Source organism: Salvelinus alpinus, chromosome 12, assembly GCF_045679555.1.
Source record: "Salvelinus alpinus chromosome 12, SLU_Salpinus.1, whole genome shotgun sequence".
NCBI classification, from domain to species: domain Eukaryota; kingdom Metazoa; phylum Chordata; class Actinopteri; order Salmoniformes; family Salmonidae; genus Salvelinus; species Salvelinus alpinus.
The window spans coordinates 44,902,529-44,927,058 of NC_092097.1; the positions used below are offsets into that span (position 1 = coordinate 44,902,529).

The 24,530-nt window shown below is 42.8% G+C and overlaps 2 protein-coding genes across 4 annotated transcripts; one reads left to right on the forward strand and one right to left on the reverse strand.

The window, feature by feature from the left end:
* The first annotated feature begins 3,345 nt into the window (after positions 1-3,345).
* LOC139536217 (myosin regulatory light polypeptide 9) lies at positions 3,346-8,805 on the forward strand. The gene is made up of 4 exons (XM_071336548.1): positions 3,346-3,633; positions 6,149-6,350; positions 7,312-7,473; positions 7,761-8,805. The coding sequence occupies exons 2-4, from the start codon at positions 6,167-6,169 to the stop codon at positions 7,934-7,936; spliced, it is 522 nt and encodes a 173-aa protein (XP_071192649.1). The 5' UTR covers positions 3,346-3,633; positions 6,149-6,166; the 3' UTR covers positions 7,937-8,805.
* A 2,637-nt stretch (positions 8,806-11,442) lies between these two features.
* Positions 11,443-19,145, reverse strand: LOC139536216 (homeobox protein AKR-like). Of its 3 annotated transcripts, none has more exons than XM_071336547.1 (3): positions 19,031-19,145; positions 16,472-16,722; positions 11,443-15,202 (listed from the first exon to the last, which is right to left on the reverse strand). In XM_071336547.1, the coding sequence occupies exons 2-3, from the start codon at positions 16,682-16,684 to the stop codon at positions 14,105-14,107; spliced, it is 1,311 nt and encodes a 436-aa protein (XP_071192648.1). In that variant the 5' UTR covers positions 16,685-16,722; positions 19,031-19,145; the 3' UTR covers positions 11,443-14,104. The 3 variants fall into 3 exon arrangements, with proteins under 3 accessions (XP_071192648.1, XP_071192646.1, XP_071192647.1); XM_071336545.1 differs by lacking the exon at positions 19,031-19,145 and adding an exon at positions 18,764-19,023; XM_071336546.1 differs by lacking the exon at positions 19,031-19,145 and adding an exon at positions 18,036-18,694.
* Between the last annotated feature and the right edge of the window lie 5,385 nt (positions 19,146-24,530).

Sequence of the window (24,530 nt, forward strand, 5' to 3'; positions counted from 1 at the left end):
GAGCAGCTTGATCGTATGGTACATAAGAAGTGCCCATCAAGCCAATCCAACTTGTGGGAGGTGCTTCAGGAAGCATGGGGTCAAATCTCTTCAGATTACTTCAACAAATTGACAACTAGAATGCCAAAGGTCTGGAAGGCTGTAATTGCTGCAAATGGAGGATTCTTTGATGAAAACAAAGTTTGAAGGACACAATTATTAATTCTATTAAAAATCATTATTTATAACCTTGTCAATATTTTCTATTCATTTTGAAACTCATTTCATGTATGTTTTCATGGAAACAAGGACATTTCTAAGTGAACCCAAACTTTTGAACGGTAATATAAATATATGTCTTCATTGATTCTTGAAGAATATAACTTAAATGTTTCATGAGCTTAGTTCAACTGTCACACTCATGAGAACCAAAAATATAAGCTTGTTTTATTCCAATGTTTGTAAACATTGTAAATGTAAACAAACACTGAGTAGCCTCATAACATGGTTAAAACAACATTTTTTATATCATGGATGGTTAGTCCTTGCATCCATAGCTCTGTATATTAATCTGAGAGTGGTCACATTTCTCCAGGCCCATCCCTCAGCTTTTTACCAAAAGAGGCAGGGCAACTGTTTTGTTATTGTTTTATCTGTGGATTTGCCCTTTAAAACAGCTGCATATTATCAAGTGTCAGCAACAAAAAGGTAAACAATAGGCCTATAGCAAATGCAGCTTATGGCATTCATTTTTCACATGCAAATAGCCCTTTTCAGTAGTGCTCAAAGCATGCCATTCCATGAGTGCAGCATTTTTCAACTGGAATCAATCAGTCCTCCATGACAACAAAATCATAAACAACAGTAGGGCTGGTTAATATGTCCTTAGTTTTGGGGTCATGCTCAGGTAAAACAATTTGGCTAATCTATACTTGAAGATAGCAGATCAAGGGGCATAACATTTATTGGAATGACTGGAATTCTGTTAGACTTTGGTTTTTAATGTAAGATATACTTTAATCATATTATTATATGTAGTAGAAAGCAACGGGTTAGAAGAAGCCTACATAACCAACCCATAAAGTAAAATGTAACATCCATATATAGCCAGCTATGTAAACTTTAACATTGATTTATCCTGCAATAGATGTCGTTCAATTGGTAACATACATTTGTCTTCTTCTAATGCCTCTTAAAGGGAAAGTCATCTAAAACAAATGGAATGTAATCAGATTACGTTACTGAGTTTGAGTAATCCAAAAGTTACGTTACTGATTACAATTTTGATTGAATGTTTAATAATGCAAAAACACAGTGTTGGAGAAGAAAGGAAAAGTACAATATGTGCCATGTAAAAAAGCTAACGTTTAAGATCCTTGCTCAGAACATGAGAACATATGAAAGCTGGATGGTGCAAAGCTGGCAAAGGGTGGATACTTTGAAGAATCTCAAATATAAAATATTTTTTATTTGTTTGACACATTTTTGGTTACTACATAACTCCATGTGTTATTTCATAGTTTTGCTGTCTTCACTATTATTCTACAATGTAGAAACGAATAAAAATAAAGAAAAACCCTGGAATGGTAGGCGTATCAACTTTTGACTGGTACTGTTTATATTATGGACTCTGACATTGCTCAATCTGATATTTCTTAATTCTTTCTATTAACATTTTTGAATTATGTGTTTATTGTTTGATATTGCAAGGTATTATTACTGCACTGTTGGAGCTACAAACACAAACATTTCGCTGCACCTGCGATAGCATCTGCAGATATGTGTATCAACAGAAAATATAATTTATGAATGATGGGATCGATTAATTAATAAGATGAAAAATTATATAACAGATCAGAATTGTCACACAATTCGTTGACGTCACAATTATAGTACTGTATTGTTTATGTCAGGGTTTCCCCAACTGGGTCGGGTGCACGTTTTGGTTGTTGCCCTAGCACTACACAGCTGATTCAAATAACCAAGTAATCATCAAGCTTTGATCATTTGAATCAGCTGTGTAGTGTTTGGGTAAAAACCAAAACGTTGGCGTACGGAGGACAGAGTTTGGGAAACGCTAGTCTATGTTAGAATCAGAAAACGATCATTATTATTGTAGATTATTTAAAAAAAACTCTAACTTTCTCTGGCCACCAGACGGCATCCTTTTCTTGTTTACAGGCCAGGGTATGCAATGGACTCCAGTATACTCTGCACACAGTAGTAGCATAGGCAATATAAAGCAAAGCATAGGAGTTTCATAGGAGCATCATTCCAGGCAGACATTTATACCAATTGCATGTAAACAAATCAAATGTGTATTTGTCACCTGCACAGGATACAGCAGGTGTAAACAGTACAGTGAAATGCTTACTTGCAAGCTCAATACACACATACATTATTTATTTGTACATATGAACTACAGGTTATTCTGCAAATGTAAAATGTGGTCAAAGCAAAACTCTTATTGCAAATCTATATTGATAAAAAACACAATTTCCATAAACACATCATTTGCATAGGTCCACTGAAAGAGAGAACCTGAAAAGTCATTGACAAACCCTTCATAAACTTTAAATTTACATCCATAATACACTATTTTATACTTCTCTTAAAGATGTACTCCAGCCATTTTTTTACTTCTCCTGTTGAAAAGCAACATACCAAGTATTAGTACAGTAAAGTACACACACTAAAGCAAAATAGTGCTTTTTAGACAACTGCAAACTTCCAAGGAGTAGGGCATTCAAGGAGTTGGTCTAATGGTCAAATGTGAAGTCATCAGCCTTCCCCCTTGGTTGAGGCACAATAGAGGAGGATGGAGAATAAAGAGGATGCCCCCCCCCCGGACCACCTATTAGATTTGCCATTTGTTACGTAAATCAGGTGTTAAAAGGTGAAAAGTAAAGGACATTGACCAAATGATGTTAACACAACTACTGTGTAGTTACAAAAAGTGCATCTGTGCAACTCAAATGTGACCAGATATTTTGTTTCTTGGTAGGTATTTGCGAGAACAATAACACAATATAAATGTGTAATTTCATTGGAACAGCACAACAGTTGTTCTCAATATGGCAGAGAACAGTACCACAGAAGAACTGATGCTACTGTACAGCAATGACATGATAAAAGATGTTCCCTAGAGATCCAGACAGTAGCTTGGCCAGACAAACTGCCTTATTAAGGAGTCCCCCAGGCAGCTTTTCAAACAACTGGGAGCTTCAGAACACCAGAGAACACGGCTCCTATCATCTTCTCCCTCCCTCCCAGATGTAAAACCAGAAACCATAGACAGCTCGTCCGCACAGCGGCCCTTTAGCTTTTTCTCTAAATAAGGCAGCTTATCAGAGTTCCTGTCATTTCAGCCACATTCCCATTGCCAAACAACCCTGGCTCCGCTGTGGCAGTGGCGAGCTGCAGGCCTGCACATTCTTTTCCCTTGTATGGGTAAATGCCTGAGCAGGGCTGGCTCTGTTTGGGACAGCCGGGCAAGGCGATTGGCCAATGGAGGAGTGGGATGGGCCGGTTGAAGACTTTCTTTAAACAAACTTTTCAGTAGAGCTGCCTGCTTCTCTTCCAACTAAGCACTGAGACCCAGACAGAAGGCCTTAGAGAACTCCCCAAAACAACTATAATTCACCTGAAGCCAAGGTGAGATGTATATATATTTTTTTAACATTTTCCTTAATGTTTTTATCTTATAGGGATTTTATTTTGGTATCAGATATGGCACTTTTAAAGCATTAGTCAGAATTGTATGGGAAACTGTCAACATTGGTAAAAGCGGCATTAAAGGTGAGGGCTAGATAGGGTTTCTGAGTTCTTCTTGCATGCCTAAAGCGACCAGTCACAGGTCTAGGGTCATCTGGTGTAGATTCTCATCACGGTGGTGCTCTGTAGCCCAAACAACTGTGTTGTGGAATTAAGATTTGACCAGTTGTCACCACTCTGTGACCTGTATAGAACTTTCTAAACTCTAGAGCAGGGGTATTCAACTCTTACTCTACGAGGTCAGGAGCCTGCTGGTTTTCTGTTCTACCTAATAATTAATTGCACACACCTGGTGTCCCAGGCCTAAATCAGTCCATGATTAGAGGGGAACAATGAAAAAACGCAATGGAACTGCCTTCAAGGTCCAGAGTTGAGTTTGAGGGCTCTAGAGCCTCACTTCTAATCTAGAGCCTTATGTTTACCTGTTTTTAGACAACGAGAGATTGGTTTGGTCAGTTGAAGTATGTCGCATTTAGGAACTTCCCCAGAGCTGACCCCTCAGAAGTAGTAGTGGTGTCTGTGATGAGAGGTTAGGTGGTTAGGGCAAGACAGTGATTGACATAACTGTGAGTGTGTGTGTCTGGTCAGTGGGGCCCTGACCGCAGAGATGAGGTGTGGTTGGCACACTGATAAACACACAGTACATCCCAGAGAATAACAAACCAATGATGATCTTGAAATGTTGATTTCAGTTGATCTTGAAATGTTTTCTAAACCTAATCGGTGAGTCAGCCAGTCGAGAAACCTGAGGAATTCAATTGGTTACAGAAGCAGTGAAGTAATAAGGGCCTAGACATTAATTCTAGAGTGAAGTTGGGGGAAACAGATTTCCAAGGTGGCTTCAGACTAAAGATCTAGTTAGTTGGAATGAGATGAGGGTTTGGACAAGTCTAATTGATCCGTTTTAAATGGTTGTGCAAGGCGTGCTTACAATGACATAGGGATCTAGTCATCTCTCTACAAGAATGTGAAATATTACAGGAAATCAGGCAACTCAACCCTGAGAAATTCACTTCTAACATTCTCATTTTTGAACAGCTCCCTAGTCATGGTGATTTGTTATAAACACATGGAAAAGAGAAGGACTGAGAACTTCTGAGAAGAAACATTTGCCCCAGGCCCAAATCCTAATCTTAAAATTCCTTCATCCTTTGAAATGAAGCTGGACAATGAGCAAGCAGTTCGCCAGTGAAACCTCCCTTACATCTCTGTTACCTCCAATAGCAAGCGGAGACACACTGAGTGAGAGAGACTTGTCGTTTGCCTAACATTTGACTAGGTTATATCACTGGACAACTGGGTCTTGTTCAGTAGGGATGAAATGGTAGAAAACATTTTGGTACCAACTGACATTGCCCCAATGAGAACGTTTTGACGTTTAAAAACATTCTCTAATTTTGTGCCTGCTGAACACGGCCATGATTTTGTGATCTACCTCTATCACACTCATGCAAATACACACGTCGTTCCCATCTATGCTCAAATAAGGCTTGCTAAATGATGTTAAGGTAGCCTGCTTTATATCTTGGTTACCAGTGTTTATATCTCCTGTACCACATGCCAGTAGAGAGAGAGTATATTTTGTTTCTCTGTCAGTCATCCAACATGAGGAAGAGATTTTGTGTGGAGAGCTTCCCTGAGTCTAAGCGAATCATTGATATGAATAACATGCTTCAGTGGCTCTCAATGCATTATGTCATAGTCTGGCAGTCAATGAACTCATTATACCTCTAAATGACTCAACCTTAATGACATGTTACTTCCTGTATGGTATTGGCTCTCGCTCAGTCTGTATTCTGATGTGCCACGACCCAGCAGCACTATCACCGCCTGTGCACACATCGTCAATGACGCTCACTGAGTGACGGGTATAAGTTTGGCCCGTTTTCCAGGATACCAGGTGGCTATCTTGTGACATCTTCACACTGTTCACTGCAGATGACAGTTAGCAGTGGCACCACCTGAATCTTTAGTGCGGAGAGAAAGTGTAATTTGGAGGTCGATGGCATCTGGCACCAATGCAGAGACTGAAAATTGAATAATTGAGACTAAGTAATAACCAATTTTCTGGCACCAAGTGAAGTCCCTAGCCTTACCTAGACAATTTATGTACAATTTTTGCTCATGTATGATCATATTCAACGCATATCGCAATCACGCTGATGAGGGTTGACATGTAGGCCTAACTAAATCATCACTGTCCGGCTTTTGCATATATACTCTTGTGCCATGATAAATTAATGGAGCATTTTTCTTTATTCAATCTTTTTGGGGGGGGGGACATTTCCCGTGGGAGAGATGAGAACCATCCTTTTCCTCAATAGAACAGTTTACTTTGGGGAGTCGTATCTTTCATCCAACCGTAACCATCCATGTCCTATTTTGCACGCCTTAGGCCCATCCAACCACCATCATGTCGAGCAAACGTGCAAAGGGGAAGACCACCAAGAAGCGCCCCCAGAGGGCCACGTCCAACGTGTTCGCCATGTTCGACCAGTCTCAGATCCAGGAGTTCAAGGAGGCCTTCAACATGATCGACCAGAACCGAGACGGCTTCATCGACAAGGAGGATCTTCATGACATGCTGGCCTCACTGGGTAAGACATAGGAACCTGTTGTTAGTGGGTTGACTATATTCTATATACAAGACCTAACCAGCGTATACTCACCAATTCTAGACTGAAACATCCTCCCCAAAAACAACCTTATAGATGTATAGCAACGGAACGTTTCCCAGCTAAATACCAGTACTGTCAAATAGAGCGCTAACAATAAGCATGCAGACCGGTAATAAACGTCCAACCGGGCACATAAGTAAATTTAACGTTGGTTCAACGGACGTCGAAACGACATTCATTTAACAAGTATGTCCCCATGGGGATTGAACCATAATATACACTGCTCAAAAAAATAAAGGGAACACTTAAACAACACAATGTAACTCCAAGTCAATCACACTTCTGTGAAATCAAACTGTCCACTTAGGAAGCAACACTGATTGACAATAAATTTCACATGCTGTTGTGCAAATGGAATAGACAACAGGTGGAAATTATAGGCAATTAGCAAGACACCCCCAATAAAGGAGTGGTTCTGCAGGTGGTGACCACAGACCACTTCTCAGTTCCTATGCTTCCTGGCTGATGTTTTGGTCACTTTTGAATGCTGGCGGTGCTTTCACTCTAGTGGTAGCATGAGACGGAGTCTACAACCCACACAAGTGGCTCAGGTAGTGCAGCTCATCCAGGATGGCACATCAATGCGAGCTGTGGCAAGAAGGTTTGCTGTGTCTGTCAGCGTAGTGTCCAGAGCATGGAGGCGCTACCAGGAGACAGGCCAGTACATCAGGAGACGTGGAGGAGGCCGTAGGAGGGTAACAACCCAGCAGCAGGACCGCTACCTCCGCCTTTGTGCAAGGAAGTGCACTGCCAGAGCCCTGCAAAATGACCTCCAGCAGGCCACAAATGTGCATCTTTACTCAATGTCTACCTTCGAACACAATTCAAATTTTACCACTTAATGTTGACTATGGTGTGAGTGTTCTGTTGTGGTCCTCAGGTAAGAACCCGTCAGATGAGTACCTGGAGGGGATGATGGCGGAGGCGCCGGGGCCCATCAACTTCACCATGTTTCTCACTATGTTCGGGGAGCGTCTCAACGGCACCGACCCCGAGGACGTCATCCGCAACGCCTTCGCCTGCTTCGACGAGGAGGGCTCTGGTGAGACACACAAGTGCACGCACACTCAAACACTCTCCAATGTCAACCACTAGCATCCACCTTCACAGTAATGTCAAACACTTAAAAGGAAAAAAAACAGACATCTTATCCTCGATTCTTCTCAGCCTCTCTTCTTACCTCCTTCTCAACCGTATTGGAGGTTCAAGGTCCCCCCACTTGGACCTTCTTCTCCAATGTTTTAAAGAAGGAGAGCGGATGAGAAGAATCGAGGAAAGATAAGTTGAGAAAGAGCCAGACGATGACCCGCCTCACTCTCCCGTTTGTAGGAGTGATCCACGAGGACCACCTGCGAGAGTTATTGACCACAATGGGTGACCGCTTCACTGATGAGGAAGTGGACGAGCTGTTCCGTGAGGCGCCCATCGACAAGAAGGGCAACTTCAACTACGCCGAGTTCACCCGCATCCTCAAACACGGTGCTAAGGACAAGGACGACATGTAGGGAGAGACAACTGCTTTGCGGCTCGCACACAGTGCCTTTTAGATGGAATGGACTTCCCTTTTATAGTCAATGGTGATTATCCATTGAAGAGGAGTGTATCTCAGCTAAGTGCATCTCAATAAGTCTGTAGTGGCTTCCTCTGTATCCTTTCTGAAATTCCCAGTGATCTGAATATTGCTTTACTCTAATCCATTCCAGGAAAGGTGAAAGGAAGCAATATTAGACTCTTGAGATGCAATAAACCCCCCCCCCCCCCCCCAAAAAAAGCATTCAGCACTAGATACCAGCCAAGTACCTCTTCTTGCCTCTCACACCAGCACCGCCTCTGTAAGAAACTGCACCTTCTATCCAGGAGCTGTGTTGGAAAACCACATTGTATTGGACTCTCTTCTATTCATGTAATGTTTTTGACGGGTTGTATGGTACCTTCATTGCTTAAATGCTTATCATTCCACCCTTCTTTTGTTGGACATGTTTCCCAGTGCTAGTCATATCTTCTTGTCATCTGGTCAGGTCTATTCTAACTCTGCCTGCATTGATGCACCACAACCTCATTCAAGATAAAACACTCAACATGAAGGGTCAGACCTGTACAAGAAAGCGAGGGACGATGTTTGAAATTGTTTCTTACTCATTGCTCTTTCATAAGATAGAACAGAAGGAAGAGGTTGGGCTTGGTTGTGTTTGGGTTGAATTATTGTTTAAGGAAATGTATCATGCCTGTATAGGACTAACGAAGGACCCTGAAGTGACATATTCCACTGTGTTCCTTTATTCCAGATGAGTAATTTCAATGTCCTGCTGCATTCAGTACAGCATTCAAAACCTTAGAATATTCTATCTGAGAAAATAAAATATATACTGATTGATATTCTCTTAAATTGCAGTTGTGACACTTCACACCACTTTGAGAAGAATACTTCATTTCTATATGTCTTTAACTCTGCATTGTAGGATAAGGACACGCAAGGAAGCATTTCATTGTTAGTTTACAACCTGTCATTTAAGAAGCATGTGACATAAATGTATGATCAAATGAAGTGGTCCAGGTTAAAGCACTAGCACCAGATATAGACTAGGCAGTATTTCAAGAGTCACTGGGTCTTAGCTGAAATCAGTAGCGGTGAAACTGCCACACTCGTTTGCGATATTACAACAATATGTCACTTCAAACAGTGAACACCCCCCCCCCCCCCCCCCCCCGGACATCATTGCACGTGAGAGAACAGTCTTGTGTACAGTTTTTTTTTTTTTTATAACGATGCAAAAACAAAAATGCACCTGGGGCGGCCAGTGGCGACATTTCTCCTAATGCAGATCTCAGCTTTAAAGATCATTAATGTTGTTTCACCTCATGCATCAACAAAAAAAACTAAATATAATAAAGGAAAAATATAAACTAAATAACAAGGCTATATACAAGGGGCACTGGTACCAAGTCAATGTGCAGGGTTACGGGTTAGTTGAGGTAAAATGTAGGTAGGGGTAGTGACTGCATAGATAAACCTAGAGTAGCAGCAGCATGTGAAGGAATATGAATGTACAGTGCATTCGGAAGTATTCAGACCCCTTGACTTTTTTCACATTTTGTTACATTAGCCTCCTCAGCGATCTACACAAAATGACAGTGAAAAAGGGGTGATATTTTTGCCAATGTAAAATAAAAGATAAGAACTACCTTATTTGCATAACTGTTCAGCCCCTTTGCTATGACACTCAAATGAGCACAGGTGCATCGGGTTTCCATTGATCATCCTTGAGATGTTTCTACAACTTGGAGTCTGCCTGTGGTAAATTAAATTGATTGGACATGAGGTCCCACAGTTGACAGTGTATGTCAGAGCAAAAACCAAGCCGAGGTCGAAGGAATTGTCCGTAAAGCTCCGAGACAAGATTGTGTCGAGGCACAGATCTGGGGAAGGGTACCAAAACATTTCTGCAGCATTGAAGGTCCCCAAGAACACAGTGGCCTCCATCATTCTTAAATTTAAGTTTGGAACCACCAAGACTCTTCCTAGAGCTGGCTGCCTGTCCAAACTGAGCAATCGGTGAAGAGCTTTGGTCAGAGAGGTGACCAAGAACCCGATGGTCACTCCGACAGAGCTCCAAAGTTCCTCTGTGGAGATGGGAGAACCTTCCAGGACAACAATCTCTGCAGCACTTCACCAATCAGGCCTTTACTATTCAGTAAAAGGCACATGGCAGCCCACTTGAGTATTCCAAAAGGCATCTAAAGGACTGACCATGAGAAACAAGATTCTCTGGAATGATGAAACCAAGATGGCTTAAATGCCAAGCGTCACGTCTGGAGGACACCGGCACCGCTCATCACCTGGCCATTACCATCCCTACGGTGAAGCGTCATGCTGTGGGGATGTTTTTCAGCAGCAGGGACTGGGAGACAAGTCAGAATCTAGGGAAAGATGAACGGAGCAAAGTACTGATAGATCCTTGATGAAAACCTGCTCCAGAGAGCTCAGGACCTGAGACTGGGGCAAAGGTTCACCTTCCAACTGGACAACGACCCTAACTACACCCAAGTAGACTCGAGGCTGTAATCGCTGCTTCAAAGTACTGAGTAAAGGGTCTGAATACTTATGTAAGTAATAATCTTCCTTATAAACTAGCAAACATTTCTTAAAAAAAAACATTTTTCTTTGTTATGGGGTGTCGTGTAGATTTTTTCCCCCCTCAATCGAATCAATTTTTTATTAAGGCTGTAACATATGGAAAAAGTGAAGGGGTCTGAATACTGACCAACTGCACTCTGTGTTTGGCTTCAATATAAATTAAAGTGTTTATCCAGGTATTGTGTGGTTAGAGTCCAGTGAGTATACATCAAGCATTTGCTAGTGTAAGTGCAAAAAAATAAAGGGGGGGGGGGGGGGGGTCTATGCAAATAGTGCAGGTAGTCATTTGATAATATTTTATTTTACTATTCAAGTCAGTTAAGAACAAATTCTTATTTACAATGACGGCCTACTCCGGCCAAACAGACGACGCTGGGCCAATTGTGCGCCGCACTATGGGACTCCCAATCACGGTCGGCTGTGATACAGCCCGGATTCGAACCACAGTGTCTGTAGTGACGCTTCTAGCATTGAGATGCAGTGCCTTAGACCACTGCTCCACTCGGAATCCAGATTAACTGTTCCAAGTCTTATGGCTTGGGAGGTAGAAGCTGTTCAGGAGCCTTTTGGTCCCAGACATGGTGCTCCGGTAGAGCTTGCCATGCAGTAGCAGAGAACAGTCTAAGACTGGTATAGAGGTCCTGGATGGCAGGAAGGTGACCATCAAAAAGGTTCAGTAGACCTTTGGACTCAACTTAGATGAAAATTGTTGTCTTGGATAAAACTGGGGGAGGAGGGCATCCATGGTACAATATCTTGCTCATGTAAATTCTTTGTCATTAATTGTTGTGCTTCGAGACAAAATTGACAAAAAGGACATGGTAATGTGATAGTTCAGTTATATAAATAGAAACAAACAGCACAAGGATCAGCAAATGAAAAAAAAAAAACTTTTATTCTCTGAAATGCTTGTACAAAACACATTTAAAGTTTAAGGCATATATTGCACAGACTATTCAAAAGTTTCTATGTAGAAGGGGTATGTTCCCTCAATCCCGGGTTTAAGGCACGATAGCCAGTTATACTTTCAATACATCAGCCATGATTCATACAGTGAAATGGAAAAAACATCTTTAGGATGCAATTGGTCATATTGAGAAGCTACACATTGTCATTTCAGCTACAATTCATGCCAAAAGAAAAACACCTGACCTTGATGAATTTACATGCATTTTCACATTGGCATCTACGACCCAAGTTTCATTCTGCATCCAAAATCTGATATATATATATATATATATATATCTCTTTCTAAATAATGTCCAGTATCCAGCCGTTTCCAGTATCGCAACATGTGGTCAGTGGCGTGTAGTAATGAATAAACCACGTACCCGCTTAATTGTACTGTATATCTATTCACACCATTATTTCTTACAAATCACTATGACCCCGGAACCCTTCCTTCACCCAAACTGTTTAAGGAGGTGGTAAGGGCTCAGACGCACCAATAGTGTTTGCTGGCCGAGAATACTTAGCACCTGTGAGTATAATTTGCCAACCGAGTGCGCACCGATTTTACACGTAGAAACGCATAAAAATGTTGGCAGTCAATATACAGCAGGTCCCTAAAAGACAGCGCGCTGAATGACAGGCAGAATGCTAGATCCACATTGGGTGCGGCGTGTGCGAGCCTTAAAACTCTTCAGCACATCTCCGTTAGTGGAGTACCTGTACGATCTACCTTTCCCAATGACAAATCAGGAAACAGTGCCGACATCCATCCGTATGAAAGAAAATCGAGGGGTAGCCTACCTATCTGGGAGACATGACGGAGAGAATGGGATCAGTGCGTGTCACAAACCCAGGCTAATAATAACAAAACTCCATATCAGCTCTTCTCATGCTTCTTTCTAGCTGGAAGATAACCATGGTCTTTTCAAAGCTTAAGAGTTGAAAAGAATAGAGAAAAGTTTGACCTGTTTGAACTGACAGAATATAAGACTTTGCAGCAGCACAGTGTGTTCACCTAGGGTCTCACTAATGTTTGTGCTGCGTCTAAAGTTAGGATTTGGCCATAAAATGTGGTATATGAACTAAGACCGTTTCATGGAAACTACAACCGTATAAGAATGAGTAACACTGAGGAGAGGATATAGTCCACTAACACAGAGGGAAAATACAGAGAGGAAAGGAGTCAAATTTTCCAGACAGTTTGCTTCTCAATAACCTCAACATTGATCAATGACTTCAATACAACACTGACCAGACTTTGTCATCCAAGGGAACAACTAAGAGTATTTCAATTAAGACATTTTGGTTTGAAATACAAGGACCAAATCTTAAGGCTCCAATGATTTGCTACTTGGGTCAAACCCTCTCCAAACAGGATGACCCAAAAGCTTGAAAATGTTTGTAACAGTCTTCAGCCATCAACTACGGCATACTAGGGCACTAGCCTGACGGCGTCACCTGACTAAGCATTCAGCGTCGACCACAAAAATTTCAGTTCTGTTACATGACCAATGTTACCTTACGTTCACACACACACACACACACGAATGCCACCTCCTTCACATCCACATTAAAAACACATCCCAGGAAATCATACACAATACATAAAGATAAGAGAGCAATACAAAAAAACATTCCTCTTTTTTCATATATACACACACACAAATACTGCTTACCTGCTGAGATACTATTTTGGAAATGGGTTTAAATGAATATTTTTAAAAATATATAACAAAATGGTAGTGTTCATATTCTTTGCGACTGATGATGTTGGGTGTGTGTCTTAAATATAGAATCCCTGGTGGCCACATGTTTACAGTAGCTTTAAGGCAAGGAGAGAGAAGGACATTGGAGCTGTGCAGTCAGGCACACTGCAGTACAATCAATTTCCCTTGCGCCTGTCTCCCGGCATTGTGAGGGGGAAGGGGGCGTTGGAATGCTCCAGATTGTGAAGGCCGGACTAAAAAACGAAAATCTAAAGTGCATAAACAGTACTGGAGGAGCACGACACTAGCGCTTGAAACAAACAAACACGGTTGTCTCAGCCCCAAGTCCGCCCTTGTTTAGCCTTGGTGGGAATGATTGACAAGCTAGGCAGCCAGGGTTTAAAGTCATCGAGTCCCGCTTTATACATTCAACCAAGTCCGGTACTGCTACTGATGAGGCTAGATCTGCTGGTGCTGGCTTCAAGACTTTAAAAAAAAATGTATAACGGGAAGGAAATGTCCTCCTTGCCCTCGTTTGGAAATGGTTGAGATAGTAGAGTTCAAAACTACATAATAGAACTTTGTGTTGTCACATTTGACCTATACTCTGGAATGTTGACAAGTTGACAGCTTCTGCCCAGCAACAGGCTCTATTGGATAAAATATTTTGTTAAAGTCCTGATAAAAAAAAATGCTTTAAAAAAGCACTCTTTAAAACACTTGTTTTTCCATCCCAGTGTCTGATGTATATGACAGTTCTGTCATATTCAAACTGCAGAGCACAGACATACAGGATCAGTGGGTTGATGAAAGGAATATGTTCTCAGATATATACACAGCTTGGTGCGCCCCCACATACAGACCAGGGTGTGGCCGTGGCTCTAGTTGACTGTCTCGCTGACAGCATGCAGGGTGTGCTGCGCCCCCCACACTGTGGCTATGGGAGTCTGTGCCACGGGACCAGGCTGTCGGACTGGAACATCGCTGTGAACCATGCTCCACACACTGGCCACCGACTGAGCCCTCTGGACACTGCTGCTGCTGGAGGAAGAAAGGCCTAGGAATGGGGTGAGGGCTGGCAGAGGTGCTTGGACTAGGGCTAAAGTTGGGGATGAGATTGGGACAGGGGATAAAGTTAGTGCAGGGGTGAAGGTTTGAACAGGGCTTAGGGCTGGCACAGGGGGTTTGGTTGGTGCAGGGATGAAGGCTGGGACAGGGGTTGAAACTGGCACTAGGACTGGAATTTGGGCAGAGCGGGGAGGCAGACTTGGAGCAGGAATGAAGGCAAAGGCTGGGGTGAGTTTAGGTGCTGAAGAGACCGTGACGGGGCTTGGGACTGAAACTGGGGACACCACAACCTTTTCTGTGGGACTCTGCTCTCTGGGCGAGTTCAGTGAAGCTTGGCTCGGCTCTGGTGGAAGGGTTGGACCCATAGCACTGCTGCAGACCGTGGCCTCTGTAGTGGCCTTCGTCTGACTCTCATGCTCAGCGGCCCTCTGGAGAGCTGCGTCCACCAGCAGCCTCAGGTCACTGAAGTCCTGGCCGGGGCACAGTTCCGGAGGGGTGGGGGGTGGCGTGTTGAATAGCCCGCCAGTGGGACTGGCACTGATAACCGTAGAGCCCTTCTCCTCGGCCTCCCTCAGGAGAACGTGCATGTCCAGCTGCATCAGGGCCTGGACGCAGCAGCCCTCTTGGCCTGGGTAGCCGGCACCCGTCAGAATGGCCGTGGCTGTGTTGCCCAGGAGGCTGAGGTCCAGCGTGGGGGCTGGCCGGATGACCGTGGGCCGGAGTGGGGGCAGGGCTGGTGAGGGGACCGAGGAGGTGGGGCTTTCAGGGGAGCTACCTCCACCACCAGTGGATGAGCGACCCTCACCTTTTCCTGCCCGCCTGGAGATGGTGAAATGGGTGGGGTCTTTGCCATCCTTGCGGAGTAGGTCAGGGAGGAGGCGGCGACGGGCGTTGATGAACCAGTTGCATATCTGGAAAAGTGGAGGAAGTTACTTTAATAACAATGCCTGCATGACTGGGAAAACAAACTGGGTGCATCTCAAGGGCCCAACTAGGCTTCCGTCAAGAGCCAAACTACAGATATAAATCTCAAGTCACTTAGAAAGTTTTTTTGTTTGTTTAGTGTGCCAAGTCAACTAGAAGACCCTAATAATTAACTCAACTGACGCGTATAAAATGTTAAAACTGGGCCGAGGCCAGTTGTTTGGGAATAGACTTCCGCCCACATATTCTCAGTCTCCCTCGCCTTTAGGCCTGGTTTACCGCCCTCTAGTGGGAAACATCTCCCCCACACAGAGTGAGATGAGGGAGCTCAGACTGTTGGCATTAAAGAAGTCTCGGGTGAAAAATTTGCCACAGAGAGGTGCACAGCCAGCTAGGGGCACAACACTGCAGCCTGGCTGTCTGCCGGCTACAAGTCACCTAGAAGACCCTAATAATTAGCTCAACTGACTCATATAAAAAAAGAGTTAAAACGGTGCCGGCTGTCTGCTCCACTTTGCTCTAGCCTCTTGCTCTGCTCAAGTCACCAACTCCTGGGGTGTGTGAGAGTGTGTGTGTGTGTATTGGAGGGAAGAGGGAACATCACATGGTTGGCCTACAAGGGCTGCTGTAACGGTGTCAAATTCATCTGTACAGTAGTACATCAGTCATGGGACATTTTCTACACTGTTGTGAAACACTCAAGGGCTGAAGTACGATGATAAGTACGAAGTAAATACCATGGGATGGATTGCTGTTTATAGAACACTTAGCAACGGCCTGAAGTAGGCCTATAGGTGCTGCGGCGTTTATCGCCCCGCACACGAGGCCAATAGAGAACACAATATCTGATAAACAACAATCTTTGACAAGGCGAGTAGGTCGTCATGGCTTCATCTAGCCCCAAGTGTCTGCTGTGATCAAACTGTTTACACTGCATCAGGAGATAATCAGCATAGCTGGAACCATTCAACTGGAGGACATTGTAAATCATTCATTTCAACACTACACTTGTCAGGGGAGCATGCTGAAACCGAACCCAACATTTATAAAAATGTATAACAGTTCAAATAGTGTGAACTTAAATCTATCCAGCCTTGTTAGGGTCAGTGTGAGATCTTCCCCACAGCATAATCAGAACTTACCACAATGATTAATAGTAACCACATAGTATAACCCTACGGGAACTTGGACATTTTACCACGTGCAGGCTTTCCTTCATTCATTTTACTTTGACAATGTTACGCCGGTCCACTCACCTGTAGCACGGAGAGGCTGGTCTGATCTGACAGGCTGAGTTTCTCCTGCTCTGAAGGGTATGCGTTGTAGCGGTGCTCGTACAGCCAGGTCCGCAGCACAATCACCGCCTCCTTGGGCAGGTTGCCGCGGCGACGCCGCTTGCCCGAGCCCACGCCGCCTCCTGACAGGTCAAGGGGAAAGCCGTCATCCTCAAAGGGGTCGCTGTCAGACATGGCTGACGACAGCTCCTGTATCTGCTCCTCTTCCAGAGCTGAGGACGGGGAGGAGGGGGGGTCAGTTTGGCAGTGCTAGTGTTTGTATGGTGGACACTGTTCACAGGGTTGGACATTCACTCATTTGTTATGGAATGTATTGTGTTCCCTCCAAATCAGATTGCCATGTTACACATCTACTTATTGTGTAGGCCTGTGTTATTGTACATTCACCAACCTTTAAAGAAATAGGTTTGATGAAGGGTTAAATTGAGACGCTTGGTTACGGAAAACAGATGGAAGACAAGTGGTGACCTGTGCCAATTAGCCATCTAGTATGCTCTGAACACCTGTGTGTAAGCTTAACTCTGAAGTGTAGTGTTGTCGGATGGAGGCACCCATAGCTGTATGCATCTGTCCAAAACTGCTACAGTAAGTGCATATTTTTTATTTGAAGGATTCTTTCACTGATGTACAATAAGGGCCATATGTTTCAAATGCCATATCGCAAGCTATGAATTACATTTCTAAACGTTAGCAGTGTCTGGATTGTAGTTCGCATGGGGCTGTCATGGGTCGAGGTGAATGGTTGCGAACTGTATGGAGAAGACAGAATGCCGCCTAGAGTTAGAGAGACCTAGTATGGGTGTAGCAGTCAGGTAAGCACAACTAAAAGCATTCATTGATGACAACTTACTATTAAAGTGAAGTGCCATTAATTGAAATAATACACATTCAGAACAATATATTCATTCCCCAAATCACAATATGTTGCGGGGGGCAACTCAAAATGGAGCATGCTTTCTCCCAGGGTATAGAATGCAGTAAATGTCTTTCTCTGGTTGAAATCTGACCCCCGGGGGCAGCCTGTCCTTACAAAGGAGATTGTGTGCATATCACGATCTCCAGCGGCGGGCGATCTACAGACCGTGCAAGGGACCATTTTCACCTCTTGCCAGGGGAATTCAGGGTCCTGGAGACACTTCTCACTTGTTTGTATGCCCAAATTGAATGTGCTTCCAATTGTTTACAGTACGTTGCGGCTATAATCTTTTAAAAATGTTTTGGGTGCATGAAAGGGCAAAACTGATAATTGATTATAGCAAACTAAATATGCCAACGACTTAATTGGTAAACTAGTTCTTTTTATACTGTCTAAAACACTGGCATGTCAGTGGTTTGAGTTGTGCTGTCAATATTTTGTCCATTGAACAGCTTGAAAGTAGCAGCTAAAGTTACTAGCGATCCCGTTACACAGCTGGTAATGACCTGTATCTTAGCTAGTAGCTAAAGAATGCACTCCAGGTGGGTCATAAAACGTGGTTAATTTGAGCTAACTAGTTTGAGGTTAGCTTGAAGTCAGTTAACTTACATGTCACACGCTGCTCCTCTTATCAAACCTCAACTGTCTACAAAGCAAAGGCCGTTCTTATCTTAGAACTAATATGATATTTTCTAAATTACTCAATGCGTTAAACTTCAAAAGGCGTGAGCAGAAATCAAGTTGCTAAATTCACTAAAATCCTCAAGGCGAAAAAGGCATTGCAGCCAACGTAACTTAGCTAGTTAACTAGCTAGCTAGTAAGGCTAGCAGGCTACAAAGCAAACAATGAAGTTCGCGTCAGTGATTGGCATTCTGTTTTGTTCCATTCAATCTCGTCTCGTGCAGTTATCTAACATTGTTCCAATGAAATCAAAATATCTAGCTGAAAACTATCAATTCCCAAATGCTAAAAAATAGCGAAAATAAGAAAATCCTGTTAGAGCTCGAAAAATGAGCAAAGAAAACATTGACTAAGTTTGCTAGCCATCTTCCCATCGTCACGTAGCAAACGTACAAAGAACCCTTTGAACGCACGCCATAGCGCATGTAGGACTGTTCTGTCGCTCCGCCAGATGGACACCATGCTTGCTTCCAAAGATAACTAGCTGGTTAGCTGTCCCTCCAAATTCAAACAAACACACGCTGCATTTGCTCGCAACAAAAAAACTGCATTCCATTTAACACCAACAGGCGAGCACACCAGGCAAACCGTCAGACGCGGCCAGGGCAACAATTAAGACCTGGAAATAAAAATAACACGGCTAATTTCTGCCTACCTCGTTTTAGGGGTTTCATTCTTTGTTGATGGCTTGCTCGAAAACACGCAGCTGTCGAAGTTCCTTGTAAAATGCGTGCGTGCCCCGGCTAAATGTTGACAAAGCGAGATTTTGTTTCCAAGCGCTAAAGGTGTTGCACGCTTTTACTTTGCTTTTCAAGGCTTCAAATCTTTTTTTCTTGCGACATAAGCGTGCTGTTGTTCTATCGCGTTTCGATGTCTAGCTAGAACAAATGTTTCATAATTTGTGTCGCTCAGTTCCTTTTACCTGCAGAAGCAAAGCCAACTCTATACCAATCTGACAGTAGAAGATGGAATGATCCCGCCTCCTGTATCTGCACGATCCAATCACGGCTCTTTCTTTCCAGTAGACATGCCGTGTCATCATTCCTGAGTGACTGACAGGCGAAGCATTTAATTCAAAATCCAGTACAAAATTTTATTGAATAATGTTGTTTTGTTTCCGACATTATTGAAATTAACACACACGACCTCTTTTTTTGCCAACATATTATAGTGGCCACTAAACCAAGGGGATTTCCTCATGTACTCGGAATATGCGTTTATTATGTAACCGAAACGATCATGTTTTCTTGTTACATAAACGGGATCAAAAATCTTAACAGCAACAGTGGGCCACGGCCACTAATGGATGCAGTAATAAAATAGTACAAATTCTGGTCAATAGAACAGCAGAATCTTCCCAACAACTGCTGGAGAAAGTCGAGGCTTTCTCACCTTGCTCCCATCCTCTTTCATATGCAGCAACATACAGTTGCCACTGCAAATTATCTACATGTCAAGCATTATTATTTTAGTATTTTAGTTTTTGTCTCGCACGTAGGTAGGAATTTGCATTATGTGATAATACAATGTGACAAGACTGTAAACAGTCACTGGTGTGGAAGACTAATCAAATGACGCACTAGATGGACTACAATCTCTAGATTGTCTAGATTAGATTATAGACAAGCCTGTATAGCCTTGTGTAGATTATAATAATCCCATTACTCACTATAATAAAATCATCTCTGACACCATCAACCCGATAGAGGATTAACAAAATAACCATTGTGAACGTTTTGAGAAAGTATTGTGTGCATTTTATTGAATGATATTATCTCTTCATAGTATTTTACAGTACATATTTTAACAAATGAGATCATTGTAATTGTATAAATTAATCTACAGCATTGTAAAAGATGGAGTGGTTCTCTGCATTCAGATTTCATTCTTATTTACAACAGAATGTGATTTGACTTGCCTAGTTAAATAACGGTTAAATAAAAATAAAATAAATTGATTAGCACATGGGGAATTACTAGCTGGTCTCAGATCGGTTTGTGCTGCATGACAATGACCATAGTAGTTGGCAAGCCAAGACACAGCACGAACAGATCTGGGACCAGGCTATGGAATTGCTTTATCATAAAATGTTCATCTTAACATATACCAATTTTACTTAATTTAGTATTCCACAATATGCTTTAATGTTACCAGAGTAGATATAAATACAAGAATCATAGTAAATCTAATTTTATGAACAAAACAACCACTCATTCACGTTTTATATCAACCCTTTATACTAAACCGAAACCCTGACATACACAGTCTAATTTGTAAAGCATTATCAATATTGAACAAATCCTAGTCAATAAAATATATGCTTGTTTCATAAAAAATGTCATTATTGTTTGTTAAAGTAAAAATTTGTTTTGCTACATATCTCTTCTGCTAAGAGTGTTGGTTATTCTACACTCCCAACCCTTGTAGGCCAAGGGTACAAACCAAAGTGCACAGAAAATTCAGGAGGGGGCTTCTTTTTGCTTTGTAGGCCTTTGAACCAGGGGAGTGGGTTTGACAGGTACCCTTACCTTGGGCTTCCCTTTCCGGCATGCTGTGACCTAACAACCCCTCAAAAGTCTTGTTAAAGCCTAGCGTTGAGAGTAACGTATTGTAAATCAGTTCAAAGGTACTTCAGTCTCACAGAAATTAGTTTGCTATTAGTTTGCTGTATTGTCCAAGCGAGTATGGCAAGTGTCCACCACCACAGTCATGTCCTCTAGAAGTTCGAAATTGTGAAAAAATGTACAGGACATTTTTCTGCAGTCAGAATTCCATAGTGAACACATCCCAAAAATATTGTTTCCTCCCCTAATATTTCACACTTACTAACAGCAGAGGTGAGTTGGGTCAAAACAGGCGCAGTGAAAACTCCTAAAAATAAACGGAGAAAAAACCCTGCTGAAGTATAGGGAGTTAGGGTGTGAAAGGGGAACAGCAACACTTAAGAGGACCCAGACCATGGCCACACATTACACATTTTGTAAGTCTTGAAAATATAAGAGCTGTGAATTATACAAGAGCTATGAATTATAAGACAGTCTAAAACATCTCTTCCTTGTCAGGTTTGCTACAAATGTATTGTTTGGTAGGCCTGTAACGCATAGGAATATCAAGTGAATACTTAACGCATAGAAACAACATGGCCAAATGCAATTTCATAGAACACATTAAGTCAATATACAGTACACACATCGTGTAATCCACACCAAAGAGACCATGATGAAATTGTTGTTGTTGTTGGTTTTAGAGTACTTCCAACTGCCCTTTATAAATTCCACAGCCACTTCACCTGGAAACTAGGAAAGTGAATAAATAACCTTGTAATTTTAAGCAAATGCGACAGTATGTGAATAAATTAACCAATTCAATGCTCTTAGGCTAGGCATATATCTCCAAAACAATAGCATACAACAACAAAATGAAGGGGTACTGTATGCATGTCACTATGGTTTAAAACACTTCAACAGTGTGCCATAGGATATGATCTTTCACAGAGAGTCAGGACCTTGATGAAATAGGCCTAGGTGTGGCCCTCTGGTTTGTGTATTGGACCAGGGCCTTGTTAAATGTATGAGACAAGCCCCTTTGCTTCCCATAGTCTCTCAGTGACAGATAGTTTCTGTCATTTACGTATTCATGTCTTTGCAGATTAGAGCGGACTGTCTCTCTGTCACCCTGTAATAGCTTTCTGTCCTTGACATACCTCTATCTCTCGCTTTCTCACTCTCCCCATATGCATATTGAATTATTTAAATTCCAGTCAGGCACAGACTCAAATCAAAATACAGCTGGTAGGGTCGACCGATCTCTTTCGTCTGAAGCTAAGCAGGATTGGGCCTGGTTAGAGCTTCAATGGGAGACCACCTGGGAACAGTACTTCCAACTGCCCTTTATCAATGTGTGAGAGGGTTTTTTGAGGGCCAGAAGGGGACCACCAACTTTTTATATATTTTTGTTTATTTAACTAGGTAAGTCAGTTAAGAACAAATTCTTATTTACAATGATGGCCTACCCCGGCCAAACCCTCCCCTAACCTGGAAAACACTGGGCTAATTGTGCGCCACCCTATGGGACTCCCGTTCATGGCCGGCAGTGATACAGCCCGGGATCAAACCCAGGTCTGTAGTGACACCTCTAGCACTGCGATGCAGTGCCTTAGACCACTGCGCCCCTCAGGATCCCTGAATTCCCCAGGTTAGTGATGGGGACATCCAATGCTATCAATATGGATACCGTCTGCTTTTCGACTGTAACATCAGTGTTACACTAGTGTATACACCCTTATGTTATACTAGGGAAATTGTTTCCTTAGCTAGGGCTGACAGTGAGGAATTGTGAAGAGCAGAATCAACAGCCTCTGCATAATCAAAACTGTTGCTTTGTGAGAAGGTGTTAAAGTTCACAGTTAGCCATTGTTATGTAAATGACAGCTGAGAAGTACCAGTGGCCTGGCTTTGGCCTCAAGTGAGAGCAGGTCCGCTGGAGCCATGACTCAGTGAGACACGGGTGCTGGCCAACGTAGATGGAAACAGAAAGGTCTGAGCCTTTTGGGTAAAACACTGGGGTAAATCCTGTATGGAAATTACAATATTTTCTATTATCTCCATTCAATGTAAATCATATCTTTGCAATCTAGCGGGAATCCTATATATTGTTAAAAAAGAGCATGTTATATGTTATAACAGATTGTGTCCAAATCCTAGTACATGTCGTTGGACTACAAGAACATCAGAAAATAGTTAGGACTGTTCCAGAACTAGCAATGGAAAAACAAATAGCCAGTACTAACTTCGTTGGTCACAACAGCAAATCAAGAACACAATTTAACAGATGCAGTCACACAAACCCCCTCCTTGGTAAAGGATCATACCAAAGACAGACCACTGTCACACAAAGCCTGGAGGCGCTAACGATTGGAGCCATGCTCAAATGGAGGAGCATTCAGATGCCTCAACCAGGGAGTGACCAGAGCCATTGACACCCCACATTTTACTAAGCAGAGTAAAGGAGCCATCAGCAGCTCAGGCAAACACACAACAGCAAACAATAGCCTGCAATCAAGAGAGATCTCTTCCCAGGAGGGAGTGGATGATGGCCAATACAGCCAGGCCTTTCCAATGCAAAGCCTCAAGCTCACTGTGGAGGTGGGTTGGGAAAATACAACAACAATTTTTAAAGAGACATGGAGCAACTAGGTAACAAGCAACCCGACATATGGTTGAGTAAAAGTGAATGTCCTTTTTATTCAAGTGAACACATAGTATGTGTTCCATGCAGAGACCCTCGTGTTGCAAGCACCATCTTTCAAACGACGGAGCCATTGTAACATAAGAACCACTAATTGATTAGCAGGGAAAGGTAGTGTTCATTTGCTGGCCATTTGATGCAGCACAACAAATGTGGGGGGACAAGGAGAAGAAATGTAAAGAAAACAAATTATGCTCAGATGAACCAGAGTAAATTGGTGAAGCAATAAGGCATGAGAACCCAGGGATTATCGCGTAAATAACTCAACTAAGTGCTGTTCTAAGGCCTGACGAGGAGCAAACAACCTGTTTAATAAAGTTGACTTTGACCTACGCAGTACAAACGTAGGTGGAGAGTTCCCTCCCTATCACTACCGTATGCCCTAGCCATTTGTATGTCCTAGCTATTACTGTATGTTCTAGCCATGTGTATGTCCTAGCCACTACTTTATGCCCTAGCCACTACTATATGTCCTAGCCACTACTGTATGCCCTAGCCATGTGTATGTCCTAGCCACTACTGTATGCCCTAGCCATGTGTATGTCCTAGCCACTACTGTATGCCCTAGCCATGTGTATACCCTAGCCATGTGTATGTCCTAGCCACTACTGTATGCCCTAGCCAAATGTATGCCCTAGCCACTACTGTATGCCCTAGCCACTACTGTATGCCCTAGCCACTACTGTATGCCCTAGCCATGTGTATGTCCTAGCCACTACTGTTTTCCCTAGCCACTACTGTATGCCCTAGCCATGTGTATGTCCTAGCCACTACTGTATGCCCTAGCCATGTGTATGTCCTAGCCATGTGTATGTCCTAGCCATGTGTATGCCCTAGCCATGTGTATGTCCTAGCCATGTGTATGCCCTAGCCATGTGTATGCCCTAGCCATGTGTATGTCCTAGCCATGTGTATGTCCTAGCCACTACTGTATGTTCTAGCCATGTGTATGTCCTAGCCACTACTGTATGTCCTAGCCATGTGTATACCCTAGCCATGTGTATGTCCTAGCCACTACTGTATGTCCTAGCCATGTGTATACATGTGTACCTAGCCATGTGTATGTCCTAGCCACTACTGTATGTCCTAGCCATGTGTATACCCTAGCCATGTGTATGTCCTAGCCACTACTGTATGTTCTAGCCATGTGTATGTCCTAGCCACTACTCGTATAT